Raw genomic sequence first — 21,220 nt, 5'->3', positions numbered from 1 at the left:
TTTCTGACTGGTGCTATAACCAACATCCCAAATTCCCCACAAATCAACCATTCAACATGAAATTGAGCTGGTTTCAGTGAGTCAACACATCCTTCGATGGAATAATTTGAAAAGATAAAATGGACCTTCTTGAATTTTACATCACAGGAGACCATTCAGCCCATCAAGACTGTCAAAAAGCCTTCTAATCTACCCCACTTGCTTTTTCCCTGTCGTGCTGCTAACTTTACCTTCTCAAGTATTTATCTGACCACCTTCTGCAATTCCAGTTGAATCTGCTTTCAATGCCCTTTTCAGGTAGCCCACTCCAGATTGCAATAACTTGCTGTATCAATAAAATTCTCCACATTTCCCATCGCCCACACACTCGTCGTAGAGTTCTACCTCTTTGATTCCTGACCTTTCTGTTGGTAGATACAGTTTTGAATTTCGAATGCCTCTAATCAATCTCCCTTTAACCATCCCGGCTCTAAGACCGGTGCGTGTGTGCTCTTCATGTTTTGGAAGTTCCTCATCTCTGCTTCTATTCTAGCAAACCTCCCCAGTGCCCTTGGACATCCTTCCAAACCTGTGACACCGACAGCAGCCTCGTAACTCATCCTGACGGCCAAACATGCTGCAGCCTTCCTTCTGAAAGCAGAACATTCCAGAAACTTTACTGGAAAGGAGAGGAGCATGTTGCTTAAACTTGCACCCATCAGGACACGTGCAAGAGTGTCAAAGTTCAGAGGTTCGCAACAATTTTCTCTACGGGAGAAAGGGGCACCAATTGGTTGGCAAGTCAGCTCTGAGTGGCTGAGGTGTTGCCACGGAGAATGCAATGAGGAATTATAGGCTCCCGATGCTCCAGGGTAATTGAAGACAGGTGCAAGGCTTGACAATATTCCTTTTGTTTGCAGAGAACGGATTTCTGTAAATGAATATGCGTCACTTCTACTGAGCGGAAATGAGCCACATTGCAAGCTCAACGGATTATCTTCTGCTGAAGCTAAATCTTGGACAATCAGAATTGACTTGTGAATCAGTCAGCACCCTCTCTACCGTGGTATTTATTGCTGCATTCCTTTGAAGTTTGGCATTCTTGCATGGGTCCTGATGTGAGGGGAATCAGCAACACCCTCTCTGTTCAGTAAGGTTCAAATCCCAGACCTGCAGAGCCACAAGTCTGCCCGTAATGTATTTAGCAACGGTCCATTTTCGGATCTGCTCTGCATTTCCTGATTTGAGTATTAAAGACTTGCTCCCCGCGGAAACACAATTTCGAGACTGTCTGTTGAGTACCCCCCAGTATTTAGGGTGCGTTTGTTTTTAAAGGTAGCATTGGCTATTTACTTAATGCCATTTGATAAACTTTTCGCCTCTTCTCGGTAGACTGCTGGGACTCGTAATCTGAAAGACACAAAGCGACAGGTTGACAGAAGGTTAGAGGTCAGGTAGCCCAGCGTGTTCTTCGAGAGGTCTACGCTCTCTTCTTTAGAGGGTCATCCCAGAGGCCTCTCTGTGGAGTGAACCAGCGAAGATGTGAGGTGTGACCCAACTTTCAAAGGAGGGGAATACTTTCCAACAGCCAAATAATGGCGGAGCTGGGGAAGATTTTAACCTGGACTCAGGTCATCCAGATCTCCGTGCTCTTTATCTGTTGCAGTTTTCCTCGCTAAAGTACAAAGGGTAACAGCAAGGAAGCACATCATGATGGGTCCTTCCACACCCGAGTCCGGGTTGGGACTCAAACCCAGAGCACCTGGCCCTAAGATAGGGACACTACCACCGTGCCACGCACTGACATTCCAGGTCTAATCCTACTTTGGCTGCTGGTGAACTCTAATAACTCTAGAGGATAAAGTTTGCAGATGGAACAGGTGGTGGAGAAACCAAATGGTGTCTATGGCCAGAGGATTCGAGTCCAGCAGCAGCATTGCCAGCTGTAATCATACATGGCCTTGCTCAGACCAGCTCTGGAGTACAGTGTGCAGTTTACTCTCTCCTTATTGGATGAATGAAGTTCTGGCAATGGAGAGTGTGCAATGAAGAGTGACCAGACTGATTCCTGGGATGGCAGGACCAATGAATGAAGAAACACAGGGTCGCTTTGTGCTAGATTCTTCGGAGTTCAGAAGAATAAGGAGTGGGTCCCATAGAACTTCTAACAGGGCTAGACAGGGGAAGGGTGGTCCCCATGACTAGGGAGTCCAGAACTAGAGCTCACAGTCTAAGGTTAGAGGGGAGGCCATTTCGGACTGTGATGAGGAGAGATTTCTTCACCCAGGGAACCTGTGGAATTCTCTGCTACAGACAGCAGTTGAGGCCAGAGCATCAAATGCTTTCAAGAAGGAGTTTGATTTTAGTTCTTAGGGCTGAAGAGACCAAAGGAGATGGAGGGGGTGAAAACAGGGATAATCAGCTCCGGTCATATTGAATGGTGGAGGAGGCTTGAAGGACCAAATGGATTCTGGATCAGTGGTGCTGGAAGAGCACAGCAGTTCAGGCCGCATCCAAGGAGCAGCGAAACCGACATTTCGGGCAAAAGCACTACATCAGGAATAAAGGCAGTGAGCCTGAGGCGTGGAGAGATAAGCTAGAGGGGGGTGGGGGTGGGGAGAAAGTAGCATAGAGTACAATAGGTGAGTGGGGGAGGGGATGAAGGTGGTAGGTCAGGGAGGAGAGGGTGGAGTGGATAGGTGGAAAAGAAGATAGGCAGGTAGGACAGGTCATGGGGACAGTGCTGAGCTGTAAGTTTGGAACTCTGGAGATCTCCCACCCACAGCTTCTAACCTCATAGTCCGGGAACCCCGCACTGTCCGGTTCTACCTCCTTCCCAAGATCCACAAGCCTGACTACCCTGGCTGACCCATTGTCTCAGCATGCTCCTGCCCCACTGAACACATCTCTACCTACCTCGACACTGTCCTATCCCCCCTAGTCCAGGAACTCCCCACATATGTTTGAAACACCACCCACGCCCTCCACCTCCTCCAAGACTTCTGTTTCCCCGGCCCCCAATGCCTCATCTTCGCCATGGATATCCAATCCCTCTACACCTCCATTCGCCATGACCAGGGCCTCCAAGCCCTCCGTTTTTTCCTCTCCAGACACCCCCAACAGTACCCTTCCACCGACACTCTCATTTGTTTGGCCGAACTGGTCCTCACCCTTAACAATTTCTCCTTTGAATCCTCCCACTTGCTCCAGACCAAAGGGGTAGCCATGGGCACCCGTATGGGCCCCAGCTATGCCTGTCTCTTTGTTGGCTATGTAGAACAGTTGATCTTCCGTAATTACACCGGCACCACTCCCCACCTCTTCCTCCACTACATTGATGACTGCATTGGCACCACCTCGTGTTTCCGCGAGGAGGTTGAGCAATTCATCAACTTCACCAACACATTCCACCCTGACCTTAAATTTACCTGGACCATCTCTGACACCTCCCTCCCCTTCCTGGACCTCTCCATCTCCATTAATGACGACCGACTTGACACTGACATTTTTTACAAACCCACCGACTCCCACAGCTGCCTGGATTACATCTCTTCCCTCACTACCTCTTGCAAAAATGTCATCCCGTATTCCCAATTCCTCCGCCTCCGCCGTACCTGCTCCCAGGAGGACCAGCTCCATGACAGAACACACCAGATGGCCTCCTTCTTTAGAGACCACAATTTCCCTTCCCATGTGGTTAAAGATGCCCTCCAACGCATCTCGTCCACATCCCGCACCTCCGCCCTCAGACCCCACCTCTCCAACCGTAACAAGGACAAAACGCCCCTGGTGCTCACCTTCCACCCTACAAACCTTCGCATAAACCAAATCATCTGCCGACATTTCTGCCACCTCCAAAAAGACCCCACCACCAGGGATATATTTCCCTCCCCAGCCCTTTCCGCCTTCCACAAAGACCGTTCCCTCCGTGACTACCTGGTCAGGTCCACGCCCCACTACAACCCACCCTCCCATCCTGGCATCTTCCCCTGCCACTGTAAACCCTGTGCCCACACCACCTCCCTCACCTCTATCTAAGGCCCTAAAGGAGCCTTCCACATCCATCAAAGTTTTATATGCACATCCACGAATATCATTTATTGTATCCGTTGTTCCCAATGCGGTCTCCTCTACATTGGGGAGACTGGGCGCCTCCTAGCAGAGCACTTTAGGGAACATCTCCGGGACACCTGCACCAATCAACCACACCGCCCCGTGGCCCAACATTTCAACTCCCCCTCCCTGTCTGCCGAGGACATGGAGGTCCTGGGCCTCCTTCACCGCCACTCCCTCACCACCAGATGCCTGGAGGAAGAACGCCTCATCTTCTGCCTCGGAACACTTCAACCCCAGGGCATCAATGTGGACTTCAACAGTTTCCTCATTTCCCCTTCCCCCACCTCACCCCAGTTCCAAACTTCCAGCTCAGCACTGTCCCCATGACCTGTCCTACCTGCCTATCTTCTTTTCCACCTATCCACTCCACCCTCTCCTCCCTGACCTATCACCTTTATCCCCTCCCCCACTCACCCACTGTACTCTATGCTACTTTCTCCCCACCCCCACCCTCCTCTAGCTTATCTCTCCACACTTCAGGCTCACTGCCTTTATTCCTGATGAAGGGCTTTTGCCCAAAACATCGATTTCGCTGCTCCTTGGATGCTGCCTGAACTGCTGTGCTCTTCCAGCACCACTGATCCAGAATCTAGTTTCCAGCATCTGCAGTCATTGCTTTTACCTTGAAGGGCCAAATTCTCCTATTTTCTGTGTTTCTAACCTCAGTAACAGTGACAATGACAACGGGCACTGATATTTGCAAAAACCCATTTGATTCACAAACACCCTTCGGGTAAGGAAATCTGCTACCCTTACCCAGCCTAGCCTGTATGTGACTCCAGACCCACAGCAATGTGGCGGACTCTTAACCCTCCTCCAAAATGGTCCAAGAAAACCACTGGTTCAAGTGGAATTGGGGACAGCAACCAAATGGCAGGCAATGCCCACATCCCGTGAAAGAATGAAGAGAAAGATAATGATGATTGAACTTGAAGGGTACTCAAGTCAGCGAAACCAAATTTAACCCCCGTCTCCATTGCTGAAAACAGAAAAGTTTAATAATGTCTTACAAACAAAATGTATTCATTCAATGGGTATTTTTGACTGGGCTGGCATTTAATGTCCTTCTCCGAGTGCCCAGGAGGAGGCACTGGTGAGCCTTGAGGAATCCTTGCAGTGTGGTTCGTGACGGAAAGGGGATCTGTTTCCGAGTCCGGACGGCGAGGGGATCCTGCAAGGATGGTGGTGACCCCATGTACAGAGGAACCTCGATTATCCAATGAGGAAACCTACTTGGTCTTTGCTTGGAAGATAAATCCTCTCTTCCATCCAAAAATCAATGCCCTACAATTGCAGGAAGAACATTCAGCTCACACCAAGCCTCCAAAGAGCATCCCACCCTTACCCTATAAGTCCCATGGCCAATCCACTTAACCTGCATATCCCTGGACACTCTGGGCAATTTAGCATGGTCAATCCACCCTAAACTGCACAACAGTGGCATGGCGGCTCAGTGGTTAGCACTGCAGCCTTACAGCACCAGGGACTTGGGTTCGATTCCATCCTTGGGCAACTGTCTGTGTGGAGGTTGCAAACTCTCCCTGTGTCTGTGTGGGCTTCCTCTGGGTGCTCTGGTTTCTTCCCACAGTCCAAAGATGTGCAGGTCAGGTGGATTGGCCAGGCTAAATTGCCCATAGTGTTAGGTGCATTAGTCAGAGGAGGGTGGGTTGCTCTTCGGAGCATCGGCATGGACTTGTTGGGCAGAAGGGCCTGTTTCCACACTGTAGGGAATCTAATCTTTGGACTGTGGACGCAGACACTGGGAGAATGTACAAACTCCACACAGACAGATGCCTGAGGCTGGAATTGAACCTGGGTCCAAGGTACCATGAGGCAGTAGTGCTAACCACTGAGCCACCATGCTGCACAGATCCTTGTATAACAAACATGACTAGAGATTCCTGCTACAGTCCTCCAGACCTCATGCCCCACCTGAGGCCTGTCCAGTCCTAGTCTGGTCTTGCTGTTTCAATGAACGAGATGAAGATGGGATATTGGAGGTCATGGGTTAATGGACACTGAAGGTGCGTGGTGAGATATTTGTGGGTGGAGTCTTTTCTTCCTTAAAGAGAATATTTGTTTCCCATGCAATATAGCCCAACCCCCCACTCACCAGTCTTCCTGTTCCATGGGGAGGCTGTGGGGGAAGGGAGGGGAAGAGAAAACAATTCCAGTCCATTTAGAAGTTAAACCTACAACAACTGGCCAAGGGTTCATCTGTAATTGTCTGCACTACTAAAAGGTTAGCGTCTTAAATTTACGTAGCGCCCTTCCATCGTGCTTAAACAACACACTGTGCCCTTGGCTGGAGCAATTACCAATGAAATCTGACATTGAGTCACGCATGGAGATATCCTGACAGGTAACCAAAAATCTCATTCAAAGATGGAGTGTCTTAATGGAGGAGGTGGTGGGGGTAGGGAAAGGGTTGAGTAGGAGAGGAATTTCAGAGCTTAGGGCATAGCCGAAGGTACGTGCACCGAGGGCAAACTGTCTCAAATCAGGGGACATGCAAGAGGCCAGGATTTAATGAAGGTGCAGAGTTGAAGGAGGTTGCAGAGAGAGAGAGGGAGGGAGGACATGGAAGGCTTGAAAGAGACAAAAGGATGCTGGAATCCAGGGTTGACAGGCAGGGAGAACACAGCAAGCCAGGCAGCACCAGGAGGTGGAGAAGTCAATGTTTCAGGTGTAACCCTTCTTCAGGGTTTGAAAGTGGAAGTTTTAAAACACCTTGAACGATGTATCGAGCTACCTGAGCTTTGTTGATGCTCCCTGCATGTTTGCCCCGTAGAATGGCATAGATGGCTACATCCTGGCTGAAGGCACCAGCCTGCGCCAGGATCAACCATGAGGGCACCCCCCAGTCCAGCTTGCTGACCCACCTCATGTGGTGAAGCGAGCGATGCTCAATGACTAGCCTCCCTCTCACTGTGACAGGCAGGGAGACAGATCACCCTGGGCTCCTGAGGTCTGCACCATGCCTTCTGCCTCCATACTTTACAAAAAGTGCTATCACACGGTGGCTGCCAGCGATGCCAAAACCGAGGAATAGTTAACCCAGTGAAATGAAAATCTGACATCCTGTTCCATCAGGGGGCGCTCTTCTGAGATCACAGCTGTGGTGGGAAACCAATCGGGGTTGGAAACATTTAGTTTTGGGGATGCGGGTATCGCTGTTTGGGTCAGCATTTATCGCCTATCCTCGATCGCTCCGGTGAAGGTGGTGGTGTGCTGCCATCTTGATCTACTGCAGTCTTTGTGGTGTACGGACAGTGCTATGAAGGAGGGACTTCCAGGATTTGAACACAGGAATGCCGATTATTTCCAACTCAGGATGGTGAGTGGCTTGGAGGGGAACTTGCAGGGGGTAGTGTGTCCCATGTATCTGCTAGCCCTTGTCCTTCCAAATGGAAGTGGTCATGGGTTTGCAAGGTACTGCCTGAGGATCTTTGGTGGGAATGGTACACACTTCTGTGGCTGGGCGCAAGCGGTTGGAGGGGGGTGGGGAGGGGGGTGGAAGCTGGAGCTGACTGAGCTCAAACACCGGCACTCAGAGGTGGAGACCACTCTGCTCATTGGCACGAACAATAGGGTGGCCCAAAGTCACAAAAACCAAATGAATGCTCTCCAGATTGGCTTGCATCGGACCTGGGCTGTGAAGAGCTGCCAGGCGGTCAGTCCCTGCTTTCAGAACACACTGGGGTTAGAGGGATTGGGGCCAGACGCTGGCAAATGGTCAGGTTGGGCTGTCCGGTCGGAGCGCACGAGTTGGGATCAAAAGGGTCTGTTTCCGCGCTGTGTGATTCTACGAATGGAATAGAAAAAAGTGCAAGACTGTGTCAAGTTCCTTCCAATCCTAACAGAATAACCAACTTGTCGCCCAATGCCACAAATCCATACTGATTGGGACAGTCACCATCGGGACTTTGCTCAGGGTCTCTGTCTTACAATGTGCTCTGTGCTGAAACACATTCCAGCTGTGCTGACAGAGTGAGCCAGGGATCCAGGAACAGTCATCAAGGCGTTGCATTCTGTTCTGGGATGAGCTGGATGGGGTTGACATCTCAACAGTACCTGAACCGAGATCCTGGCAGGTAGACTTGTTGGTGCTGTAGGGTCAATTAAAACTAGCTCGCCAGGCACCGGAGGGGAGGAAATAAAGTTGGGAACAGGAAATGGAAAAGCTGCTAAGGTGACTCAAGAGAGGAGAAATAAAGCTTTGCATCGAATTCACTTCAAAAGCAGAATGATGTCAAAAAGATAAAGACATGGCTTAAACTCTCAACATCAGGAAGATAGAGGTAAGTGAGCGTGATCTAATTGTCATTACACAGGAACGGAAACAGAATATTCATGGATATTCATCCTTTAGGAAGGACAGACAAGAGGGAGAGGAGGATTCCCCAACCCCAGCACCAGGGATCAAACCTTTAAAACACACGACTCAAATTCTCCCTTCACGTGATTCTGAGAAATCATCAAACCGTTCTAACAATGAGAAAGAGAAACAAAATGAAGCAATCAAAATTGGCATCGTCCCTCTGGACTTTCATCTTCCCATCTGCTTTGAGATGATTTGTCCTGCGCTTACAGTCTCTCAAGATGAAAATGTTAAGGTGCCACCTCCCAAGCTGGCAAACTGGGGGCACGTGGGTGGGTGTGTTTGCAATCTGAAGGCCTCACAGTGCCCCGAAAGATCATTTCTAATCCTTAACTCTAGACAGAGGTCCTCCATCAATGTGCAGCATTCCAATAAAAGGAGATTTCCTAGCCTCCAGAATTAAAGCTCCGGGAAATAGGAGTAGGAGTAGGCCTTTCGGCCCCTTGAACCAACCACAATATTCAACAGGGTCATGTTGCCTCACCCTCATTTCCTATTGGTTCCCCCAAAGCTGTTGACTTTCTCCAGTTTAAAAACCTGCCTAATAATTACAAGAATTGAAAATTAATCTCCAGAATCTACCGCTGAGTAACCGATAGGATAAAAGGACACAGGGCATTATCAATGAGAATTCCGTCCCAAGTATTAGTTGTGGAACGGGTGGGAATAAAGGTGAATGGATTGAGAATTGAGGTGAATTTGGTGTAAGTAAGGTGCCTTCTAATTGGTTGTGGGTGCCATGAGGATGGGCAAATGAGAGTTAGGGATTGGGAGTAGGAGTACGGTGAAGTGGTCATGTGATAGAATCTCTAGGAAACCACATGACCCGAGTTGGCACCATGCTTCGACACACAGGAAGAAGGGTAGACCTTCCAGCCTACCCTGCTCTTTCACACAATCCATGGCTGATTGCTGTTTTCACCCAGCCCCTCCCCTCCAATCACTGGCATGCCCTAGTCCACCCACACTCCCCCAACAATCCTTCCCATTTTACTGGCAGGACATTGGGCAACCCATACACCCTTGCCTACTGGGATCCTTAAGTAGCCAATTAATGGCCACTGAAGAGCTTCATCCTGCCCCTGCCTGATAATTTATCACCAACAAAAGCCAAGGAGGGGTAACTGGCAGCTTTTATTGTGCACTGGAGTCAAGCAGTAGGGCCTTTTTTCCCAGACCACCCATGTGCCCAACCCCTCCCAATATTATAACCTCTTTTAGCCTTTGCTTTTTGGGCGTCTTAATGTGCCCTTGTGCACCAAATAACCCCTTCCCTCATTCCAAACCCAATCCCCTCACACTCCCAGTCACCGGGAGCCAATCAGCTGAGTCCTCGCCATCTCCTCTGGCTGACTTTCAATGCACTCTCCATAACCTCCACTTCCTTAGGCACTGGCTGCAGTCCTAGCAGTGGCCACCGTTCCTGCCTGGCGCTGCTTGGGGTTGCAGGGCAGGCAGAAGTTCTCAGCCTGAGGCAAGAGATGCCCCTCTATCTGGAACACGTGCCCCCAGGTGTTTGTAAGCTTGTGTTACACCGAAGCCATTTTGATTTTACTCCTGGTATTGGGGGGTGGGGGGCGGTGGCTGCTTTTCCTAAACGTAAAGCGATACAGTGAGAAACCATTGTAACCGGTACGTTACACCCAGAAAAACTCAAAGTGCTTACCGAGATCCTCAAGTTCAGAGGTCATGGATTTTGAACGGAGGGCAATGGCGGGCGGAGTGAGTCGTTTTGTCTGCGTTGTGACTGAAACGGAAAATATCACACTCTGTCACTGGTGTATTTTCACACATCACTCCTGCCAGCACGCTCTATGCTATCGTTGTGTCCATTAGTACCGTCTCAGATACCTTTGGTAGATTCTTTGTCACCTGACCTTGTTGGTATTAATCAAAGTGACTGATACTGAGTGGAGAATGATGTCCATGCAAAGACAGAAGGGTTAGGATCTCTTTATGTGTAAAAATGACCTGTATGAGAGGGATGGGTTGCATCTGAATTGGAAAAGGACCAACATCCTTGCAAGGATATTTGCTAGCGGTACTTGGAAGACTTTAAACTAGTAAAGGGGGGAGTGTGGGAACCAAAGCGATAGTGAGAAAAGAGAAAAGGCTGAGGCTAGTATAGTGGATAAGGGGAGCAAGTCAAATAGTCAAGGAAGACGAGAACTTGGCAGAGAATGAGGAAGGACTGATAAATTAAACTGCATCCATTTCAATGCAAGAGGCCTAACAAGTAAGCCAGATGAACTCAGGGCATGGCCGGGAATATGGGACTGGGGTATCATAGAAATTACAGAGGCGTAGCTCAGGGATGGACAGAACTGGCAGGTTAATGTTCCAGGGTGTAACTGCTGTAGGAAGGATAGAAAAGGAGGCAAGGAAGGAGAGGTGAGGGGGAACATTACAGCTGTACTTACAGAGGATATTCCTGGGAGATCATCCAGCCAAGTTATATGGGTGGAACTGAGAACTAAGGAAGGGACGATCACCTTATTGGGATTACATTATAGATCACCCAATAGTCAGTGGGAATTTGAGAAGCAAATACGTAAGGAGATCTCAGATATCTGTAAGAAAAATAGGATTGAAATGTTAGAAGACTTTAACTTTCCAAATGTAAACTGGGACTACTATAGTGTTAAGGGTTTGGATGGTGAGGAATTTGTTAAGTGTATACAAGAAAATGTTCTCATTCAGTATGTAGATATAAAATTAGAGAAAGAACAATACTTGACCTTCTGTTGGGAAATAAGGCAGGGCAGGTGACTGAGGTGTCAATGGGGGAGCACTTTGGGACCAGTGACCCAAATTCTATTAATTTTAAAATAGTGATGGAAAAGGATAGCACTGATCAAAAAGTTAATGTTCTCATTGGACGAAGGCCAATTTTGATGGTTATCAGACAGGAACTTTCAAAAGTTGATTGGAGGAGGCTGTTTGCGCTAAAGGGACGGCTGGAAAAGGAGGCCTGTAAGGATGTGATAACGAGAGTTCAGAGGCAGTATGTTCCTGTTAATGTGAAGGGCAAGGCTGGTAGGTATAAGGAATGCTGAGTGACTACAGAAGTTGAGGCTCTGGTCAAGAAAAAGGAGTCATTTGTCAGGTATAGACAGCTGGGATTGAGAGAATCCCTGGAGGAGTATAAGGGTAGTAGGAGTATACTGAGAGCGAAATCTGGAGGGCAAAAGGGGGCATAAGATAATTAGCAAATAGGATTACGGAGGATCCAAAGAGATTCTCGAAATACATTAAGGACAAAAGGGTAACTAGGGAGAGAATAGGGTCCCTTAAAGATCAACAAGGCCGTCTACGTGTGTAACCGCAGGAGATGGGTGAGATACTAAATGAGTATCTTGCATCAGCATTTACTGTGGAAAAGGACTTGGAAAAGCGTAAAGGTAGATAAATCCCTGGGAGGTGATCAGGTGATTCCCAGACCTTCATGAGTAGTTGGGAAGAGAACAAGCTGCCAGAGGAAGTGGTGGTGGCTGGTAGGGCTTGTGCCCGAAACGTCAAATTTCCTGTTCCTTGGATGCTGCCTGACCTGCTGCGCTTTAACCAGCAACACATTTTCAGCAACGTTTAAAAGGTGTTTGGACGGGGACAGGCATAGGAAGGGTTTGGAGGGACATGCGCCAATTGCTGGCAAATGGGACTAGGTTAGGTTAAGATGTCTGGTCAGCATGGATGTGTTGGACTGAAGGGTCTGTTTCCCTGCTGTCCAGCTCCAGCACTGTATAGGAGAAGATTAATCTTGATAAATTGACGCATTTATAACATAATAATTCATCGTTGGTTATTTTACAACAGAGTTAGATGAACATTCTTAAGAGTTTCTGGACATCACTACAAACACTCCAGAGTTTAGAATAACAACTGAACTGGTGTCTTTACAACACAAGCTGACTCGCTTCTCCCAGGGTATCCTAATAGGCGGAGCTTATCCTGTAATCTCAGTTAACCATTTCAGGCACTAACTGGTTTCAACAACAATGAGCTGCTGTCCCGAGGGGATGGAGAGCGAAGAGTCAACGGCACAAGATCTGTTAGAGGGCAATCTGTTAGAGTATAACACTGTCAGAGGGTCAGTACTGAGGGAGTGCCACACTGTCAGAGGGTCAATGCTGAGGGAATGCCGCACTGTTGGAGGGTCAGTGCTGAAGGTGCCCCGCACTGTCAGAGGGTCAATGCTGAGGGAGTGCCACACTGTCAGAGGGTCAGTGCTGAAGGAGCCCCGCACTGTCAGAGGGTCAGTGCTGAAGGTGCCCCACACTGTCAGAGAGTCAGTGCTGAAGGAGCCCCGCACTGTCAGAGGTTCAGGGCTGAAGGAGCCCCGCACTGTCGGAGGTTCATTGCTGAGGGAGCCCCGCACTTTTGGAGGTTCAGTGCTGAGGGAGTGCTGCACTGTCGGAGGGTCAGTGCTGAGGGAGTGCTGCACTGTCAGAGGGTCAGTGCTGAGGGTATGCTGCACTGTCAGAGAGTCAGAGGATCAGTGCTGAGGGAGTGCTGCACTGTCATTTGTGAATGGAGTCGTTCAGAATTCCCACCTCTCCGAAATGCCCTACCTTTCTTCCTGGAAGCTTCCTCCATGTCAGGATTGCGGGTTACCATGACGACCTTGAGCATGAGGTTATTGCCACCTTGTCGGATCATGTTGACCACCTGTCGATGTCCCACCTTCACCACGTTCTGCCCATTGACCTGGAAAGCAATGACAAACAATGGCGATAAGGACTCAGAAATGCACGTGGGTAAATCAACTGTCCAGTGGGACAGCAAAGGGGTGTTCACCCCATCGACCACAGTGGGGTTTATCCGGGCTCGTACATCCTAATGAACGGTGAAAGTGGAAGGCATTAGCGTAGTGGGCTAGTAACCCACAGGATGAAGTAAGTTAGCTCAAATCCCACCAAGGCACGGTGGCTCAGTGGTTCGCAGCGCCAGGGACCCAGGTTCGATTCCAGCCTCGGGTGACTGTGTAGAGTTTGCACATTCTCCCTGCATCTGCGTGGGTATCCTCTGGGTGTTCCAGTTTCTTCCCACAATCCAAAGATGTGCAGGTCAGGTGGATTAGCCATGGAAAACGTGGGCATAGGTCTATGTAGCATACTCTTTGGTAGTCTGGTGCAGACCTGATGGGCTGAACGGCCTATTCCCGCATTGTTGGGATTCGAAGGCAGCTAGTGAATTAATCAATAAAATCCTGATCTCAATCATCATAACAATGAGAGTGAGGCTATTGCTAATTATCACAAAAAACCCATCTGGTTTACTAATGCCCTTCAGGAAAGGGAATCTGTCATCTTTACCCAGTCTGGCCTACATGTGACTCTAGACCCACAACAAAGTGGTTGACTCCTAATTGCCCTCATGAGGTCTATAAGGTCACCCCTCAGCCTCTGACACTCCAGGGAAAACAGCCCCAGCCTGTTCAGCCTCTCCCTATAGCTCAATCCTCCAACCCTGGCAACACCCTTGTCAATCTTTTCAGAAATGACCCAGCAAGACACTCAGTCCAAAGCTATTAGGGATGGGTCACAAGTGACAGCATCCCATCACCTGAAGGCAGGGTGGCATAGTGGCTCAGTGGTTAGCACTGCTGCCTCTCAGTGCTAGGGACCCAGGTTCGATCCCTGCCTCTGGTGACTGTCTGTGTGGAGTTTGCACATTCTCCCCGTGTCTGTGTGGGTTTCCTCCCACAATCCAAAGACGTGCAGGTTAGGTGAATTGGCCAGTGCACTAGTCAGGGGTAAATATAGGTTAGGGGAATGGCTTGGTATGGACTTGTTGGGCTAAGCAGCCTGTTTCCCTACTGTAGAGAATCTAATCTTAAAAAAAGTAAAGATCAGATTATAACCATATACCAAACATTACACGTGAGAGGGGTTAGTTTGTAAGGAACAATTACACAAACTAAACCTGTGTTTCTCTGAAAACAGAAGAGAATAGGGTGATCCCCAATGGAGGTTGTGATTTTACAATTTTGACTTTTGAGGGAAACCTTTTCACTAAGTTTAGGAGACAGGGGAAAGCAGAAATGGAGAAGGATAGAATTGAGGAAGCACATCTTACACACAGGGAATCAAACCTACGTCACTAGTACTGTGAGGCAGCAGTGCTAACCACTGAGAGAAAGTGATGACTGCAGATGCTGGATTTCAGAGTCAAAAAGTGTGGTGCTGGAAAAGGACAGCAGGTCAGGCAGCATCCGAGGTACAGGAGAATCAACGTTTCGGGCATAAGCTCTTCATCAGGAATGAGATGAAGGGCTTATAGAGTCATAGAGATGTACAGCACAGAAACAGACCCTTTGGTCCAACTCGTCCATGCCGACCGGATATCCCAACCCAATCTAGTCCCCACCTGCCAGCACCTGGCCTATATTCCTCTAAACCCTTCCTATTCATATACCCATCCAGATGCGAGTGGCACGGTGGCTCAGTGGTTAGCACTGCAGCTTAACAGCGGCAGGGACCCAGGTTCAATTCTCGCCTTGGGCAACTGTCTGTGGGGAGTTTGCACATTCTCCTCGTGTCTACGTGGGTTTCCTCCGGTTGCTCCGGTTTCCTCCCACAATCCAAATATGTGCAGTTCAGGTGAACTGGCCATGTTAAATTGCACATAGTGTTAGGTGCATTAAACAGGGGTAAATGTAGGGGAATGGTTCTGGGTGGGTTGGCCTTCGGAGGGTCAGTGTGGACTTACTGGGCCGAAGGGCCTGTTTCCACACTGTATGTAATCTAATCTAAAAAAAATGTTGCAATTGTACTAGCCTCCACCACTTCCTCTAGCAGCTCATTCCATACATGTACCACCCTCTGCGTGAAAAAGATGCCTCTTGGGTCCCTTTAATATCTTTCCCCTCTCACTCCAGTTCTGGACTTCCCCACCTCAGGGAAAAGACTTTGTCTATTTATCCTGTCCATGCCCCTCATAATTTTGTAAACCTCTATAAGGTCACTCCTCAGCCTCCAACGCTCCAGGGAAAACAGCCCCAGCCTATTCAGCCTCACCCTATAGCTCAAATCCTCCAACCCTGGCAACATCCTTGTAAACCTTTTCTGAACTCTTTCAAGTTTCACAACATCTTTCCGATAGGAAGGAGACCAGAATCGCATCCAATATTCCAACAGCGGCCTAACCAATGTCCTGTACAGCCACAATATGACCTCCCAACTTCTGTACTCAATGCTTTGACCAATAAAGGAAAGCATACCAAACACCTTCCTCACGGCTTATGCCCGAAACGTCGACTCTCCCGCTCCTCGGACGTTACCTGACCTGCTGTGCTTTCCCAGCACCACACCTTGTGCTAACCACTGGGCCACCCAAATGCTTCATTTCTTAACATGAGCAGGAAGGTATTGTTGCTTGATGATTGTAAGTGAGTTAGTGAGAGTGGAAAATTAGCTTGCGAAACCTGTAAAAAGCAACCCTTGAGAAAATCTCAAGAGGAGCACTTGAAAAGTAAATTAATTTGACCCCGTGTGAGAATGAGTGAAAGTCAGACAAAATGTGAATGGGGTGCAGTGTGCAACAGGAAGGGCAGTGTGCAGTGTGGAGCACAATTGAGAATCACTGAAACAGTGAGAACTTTGACAGGAAGAGGAATTGAGAGGGCCCCGTGATCCCACCCGTGTTTGGGGAAAGTGAACTCACGTCCAGGTGAGTGACAATGACATTGAGATGTGTTAGATTTTAGCACCATTCAATCAGGGGCCAACAAGACAGCAATAGAGAGAGTTCAAATGTTCTGGAAAGGTCAAGCCGAGGTCATACCAAGGCGTGGACCATATCAGATTCAACATTGTAAACTTACGCTGCAAATGGTGTGCATTTTATATCATTAAGAACACTGCAGAAGTGACATCACTTTTGAATTGTTCAAGAGGTTTATTTACAAGAAATTTTTAAAAATCACCGCAATCACACAAAAAAACTCAGATCCTATGCTGTCTGTTTAACCCCATTCAGAGGGGCCTCACAATGCTGGGAATCCAGGTTCGATTCCGCCCTCAGGTGACTGTCTGTGTGAAGTTTGCACATTCTCCCGTGTGGGTTTCCTGCCACAGTCCAAAGGTGTGCATGTTTGGTGGACTGGCCATGGGAAATGCAGGATTATAGGGGAGGGGGGAAAGGTTTGGGGTAGGATACTCCTCAGAGGGCCAGTGTGCACTCAATAGGCCAAATGGTCTGCTCCCACACTGCAGGGATTGTATGATCCTATATTTGTTCTGAGTTCACAGCCAGGCTAAACCAATCAAGCGCCGTGAGATTCGATCAGTTACCATAATCACAGAATTGTTTAGGTCCCAGCAAGGCCATTTGGCCCATTAAGTGGGTATTGTGCAATGCCAAACTCCTGCTATTTTTCCCCGTGCCCTTTCACATTATTTATCTCTCAATAATCATCCAATCTCTCACCTTTCCAAGCAGTACTCTCCATACCCTGGATACTCGCTGCGTGAAACCGACTTTCTTGTATCACATTTGCTTCTTTTGCAAATAACCGTGTGAATCTTCACACCCTGGTTCTCAATCCTCCTCTCAGCGGGTATGAGCTTCGCTCTCGCTGCTCCATTCAGCCTGCTGACAGCCTCTGTCAGGTCTCCCTCTCAGCCTTCTTACAAACAAGGAGAACAGACCCAAAGTCTTTGATCCTTCGTTGTAACTGAAGTTACTTATCCCTGAAACCATTCCCGTAAATCGCTTCTGCATTCTCTCCACCCTTTCTGAGAATATGGGACCAACAACTTATACGCAATACTCCAGCTGAGGTCTGACAAGTCTCTCATAGAAATTTAAAATCCCCTCATTGCTCTTTTAGTCTGTAACTCTATGAATAAAGCCTGCATACTTTATAAACTGCTCTTTCCACCTGACTTGCCGTTGTCAGAAGTCACTCAACGCCAGGTTGTAGTCCAACAGTTTTCAGACTTCACCTGATGAAGGAGTGTTGCTCCAAAAGCTTTTGGATTCAAATAAATCTGTTGGGCTATAACCTCAAGTCATGTGACTCCTGACTTTGTCCACCCCAGTCCAACACCAGTAGCTCCACACAATGTTGTGCCACCTTCAGTGATCTGTGCACGTTCTCAGCTCAGTCACTCTGCTCCTAAACTCCCTTAAGAATGGTACTCCCTGTTTTATATTGTTCTTCCGAACAAAATCCATCACCTCACACTTTCTCTGAATTGAAGCTCCATTACATTGTGGATAACTATAATGTAAATATGGTCATATTGTGTATAGCTGTAATGTAACTACGGCTATACCATATATAGCTGTAATGTAACTATGGTTATATTGAGTATAGCTCTAATATAACTATGGTTATACTGTGTATACATTTAATGTAACTATGGTTATATTGTGTGAAGCGGAAATGTAACTACAGTTATACAGTGTATAGCTGTAATGTGACTATGGTTATATCGTGTATAACAGTAATTTAACTATGGTTATACTGTGTATAGCTGTGATGTAACTACGGTTATACTGTGTATAGCTGTAATGTAATGATTGTTATACTGCGTAGAGTTGTAATGTTACTATGGTTATACGGTGTGTATCTGAAATGTAATTATGGTTATATGTGTATAGCTGTAATGTAACGATGGGAATTTTGTGTATAGCTGTAACGTAACTACGATTATACTGTGTATAGCTGTAATATAACTATGGTTATATTGTGTACAGCTGGAATGTAATTATGGTTATACTGTGTATAGCTGTAATGTAACTATGGTTGTACTGTATACAGCTGTAATGTAACTACAGTTATACTGTGTAGATCTGATATGTAACTATGGTTAAATTGTGTACAGCTGTAATGTAAATATGGTTATACTGTGAAATGCTGTAATGTAACTATGGTTATATTGTGTATTGCTGTAATGTCATGATTGTTATACTGGGTACAGCTGTAATGTAACTACGGTTATACTGTGTATAGCTGTAATGTAATGATTGTTATACTGTGTATAGCTGTAATATAACTATGGTAATTTTGTTTATAGTTGTAATGTAACTATGGTTATACTGTGTATAGCTGTAAGGTAAGTACGGTCATAATGTGTATAGCTATAATGTAACTATGGTTATACTGTGTATACATTTAATGTAACTATGGTTACATTATGTATAGTGGAAATGTAACTACAGTTATACAGTGTATACCTGTAATGTAACTATGGTTACATTGTGTATAACTGTAATGTAACTATGGTTATACTGTGTGTAGCTGTAATGTAACTATGGTTATATTGTGTATAGCTGTAATGTAACTACGGTTATCCTGTGTACAGCTGAAATGTAACAATGGTTATACTGTGTATAGCTGTGTAAAGCTGAAATGTAACTATGGTTGTATTGTGTATAGCTCTAATGTAACTATGGTTATACTGTGTATACCTGTAATATAACTATGGTTATACTGTGTATAGCTGAAATGTAGGTATGGTTATACTGTGTACAGCTGTAATGTAACTATGGTTATATTGTGTACAGCTGAAATGTAACTATGGTGATACAGTGTATAACTGTAATGCAACTACAGTTATACTGTGTATAGCTCTAATGTAACTACGGTTATACTATGAATAGCTGTAATGTAACTATGGTTATACTGTGTATAGCTGTAATGTAGGTATGGTTATACTGTGTACAGCTGTAATGTAACTATGGTTATACTGTGTGTAGCTGTAATGTAACTACAGTTATATTGTGTATAGTTGTAATGCAACCATGGTTACACTGTGTATAGCTGTAATATAACTATAGTTATCCTGTGTGAAGCTCAAATCTATCTATGGTTATATTGTGTATAGCTGTAATGTAACGGCGGTTATACTGTGTATCGCTGAAATGTAACTATGGTTATACTGTGTACAGCTGAACTATTACGATGGTTGTACTGTGTACAGCTCTAATGCAACTATGCTTATACTGTTTACAGCTGTAATGAAACTATCGATTTACTGTGTATAGCTGTAATGTAACTACGGTTATACTGTGTATGTCTGTAATGTAAGTATGGTTATATTGTGCGTAGTGTAATGTAACTATGGTTATACTGTGTATAGCTGTAATGTAAATATGGTTATACTGTGTTCAGGTGTAATGTAACTACAGTTATACTGTGTATAGCTGAAATGTAAATATGGTTATACTGTGTGTAGCTGTAATGTAATTACAGTTATACTGCGTGTAGCTGTAATGTAAATATGGTTATACTGTGTATACTGTAATGTAACTATGGTTATACTGTGTGCAGCTGTAATGTAAATACGGTTGTACTGTGTCGAGTTGTAATGTAACTATGGGTGTACCGTGTATAGCTGTAATGTAACTATGGTAGTACTATGAATAGCCGCAATGTAACTATGGTCATATTATGAATAGCTGTAATGTAACTGTGGTGATATGTGTACAGCTGTAATCTAACTACGGTTATACTGTGTATAGCTGAAATGTAACTGTGGTTATACTATGTACAGCTGTAATATAACTACAGTTATACCATGTACAGCTGTGATGTAACTATGGTGATATAGTGTACTACTGTAATGCAACTACAGTTATACTATGAATAGCTGTAATATAACTACGGTTATATTGTGTGTAGCTGTAATGTAACTATGGTTATACTGTGTACAGCTGTAATGTAACTACGGTTATATTGTGTATAGCTATAATGTAACTATGGTTATACTGTGTATAGCTGTAATGTAACTACAGGTATACTGTGTATAGCTGTAATATAACTACAGTTATGCTGTGTACAGCTGTAATGTAACTATGATTAGCCTGTGTTAAGCTCAAATCTAACTATGGTTATGTTGTGTATAGCTGTAATGTAACGGAGGTTGTACTGTGTATCGCTGAAATGTAACTATGATTATACTGTGTACAGCTGAAATATTACGATGGTTGTATTGTGTACAGCTCTAATGTAATTATGGTTATACTGTTTAAAAGTTGTAATGTAACTATGGATTTACTGCGTATGGCTGTAATGTAACTATGGTGATACTGTGTAAAGCTGTAATGTAACTGCAGTTATATTGTGTTTAGCTGTAATGCAACTATGGTTATACTATGTATAGCTGAAATGTAACTATGGTTATATTCTGTACAGCTGTAATATAATTATGTTTTTACTGTGTATAGCTGGAATGTAATTACGGTTATACCGTGTATAGCTGTAATGTATCTCTGGTTACATTGTGTATAGCTGTAATGTAACTCTGGCTATACTGTGTACAGCTGTAATATAATAATGGTTTCACTGTGTATAGCTGTAATGTATGTATGGTTATTTTGTGCGTAGCTGTAAGGTAACTATGGCTATACTGTGTAAAGCTATAACGTAAGTATGGTTATACTGTGTTCAGCTGTAATGTAACTATGGTTATATGTGTGCAGCTGTAATGTAATTACAGTTATACTGTGTGTAGCTGTAATGCAACTACTGTTATACTGTGTATAGCTGAAATGTAAATATGGTTATACTGTGTGTACCTGTAATTTAACTACGGTTATATTGTGTACAGCTATAATGTAACTATTGTTCTAATGTGTGTAGCTGTAATGTAACTATGGTTATACTGTGTACAGCTGTAATGTAACTATGGTTATAATGTGTGTAGCTATAATGTAAATATGGTTATACTGTGTGTAGCTGTAATGTAACCAAGGTTATACTGTGCACAGCTGTAATGTAACTATGGTTATAATGTG

At 45.8% G+C, this 21,220-nt stretch overlaps 1 protein-coding gene across 1 annotated transcript in view; it reads right to left on the bottom strand.

Annotated features, from left to right (window-relative positions):
• LOC132831202 (SH3 and multiple ankyrin repeat domains protein 1-like) overlaps positions 1-21,220 on the bottom strand; it is a 267,969-nt gene that overhangs the window by 103,925 nt on the left and 142,824 nt on the right. The window contains exons 16-20 of the mRNA XM_060849215.1: positions 13,045-13,180; positions 10,143-10,223; positions 7,331-7,342; positions 6,209-6,232; positions 1,333-1,389 (exon numbers count right to left, since the gene is read on the bottom strand). Of these exons, the coding sequence (XP_060705198.1) occupies positions 1,333-1,389; positions 6,209-6,232; positions 7,331-7,342; positions 10,143-10,223; positions 13,045-13,180 (310 nt within the window). The remainder of the gene's footprint in view (positions 1-1,332; positions 1,390-6,208; positions 6,233-7,330; positions 7,343-10,142; positions 10,224-13,044; positions 13,181-21,220) is intronic.

This window comes from Hemiscyllium ocellatum, chromosome 33 (assembly GCF_020745735.1).
Source record: "Hemiscyllium ocellatum isolate sHemOce1 chromosome 33, sHemOce1.pat.X.cur, whole genome shotgun sequence".
NCBI lineage: Eukaryota > Metazoa > Chordata > Chondrichthyes > Orectolobiformes > Hemiscylliidae > Hemiscyllium > Hemiscyllium ocellatum.
The sequence above is the reverse complement of the archived record's forward strand: the minus strand, read 5'-3'. Positions and strand labels throughout refer to the sequence as shown.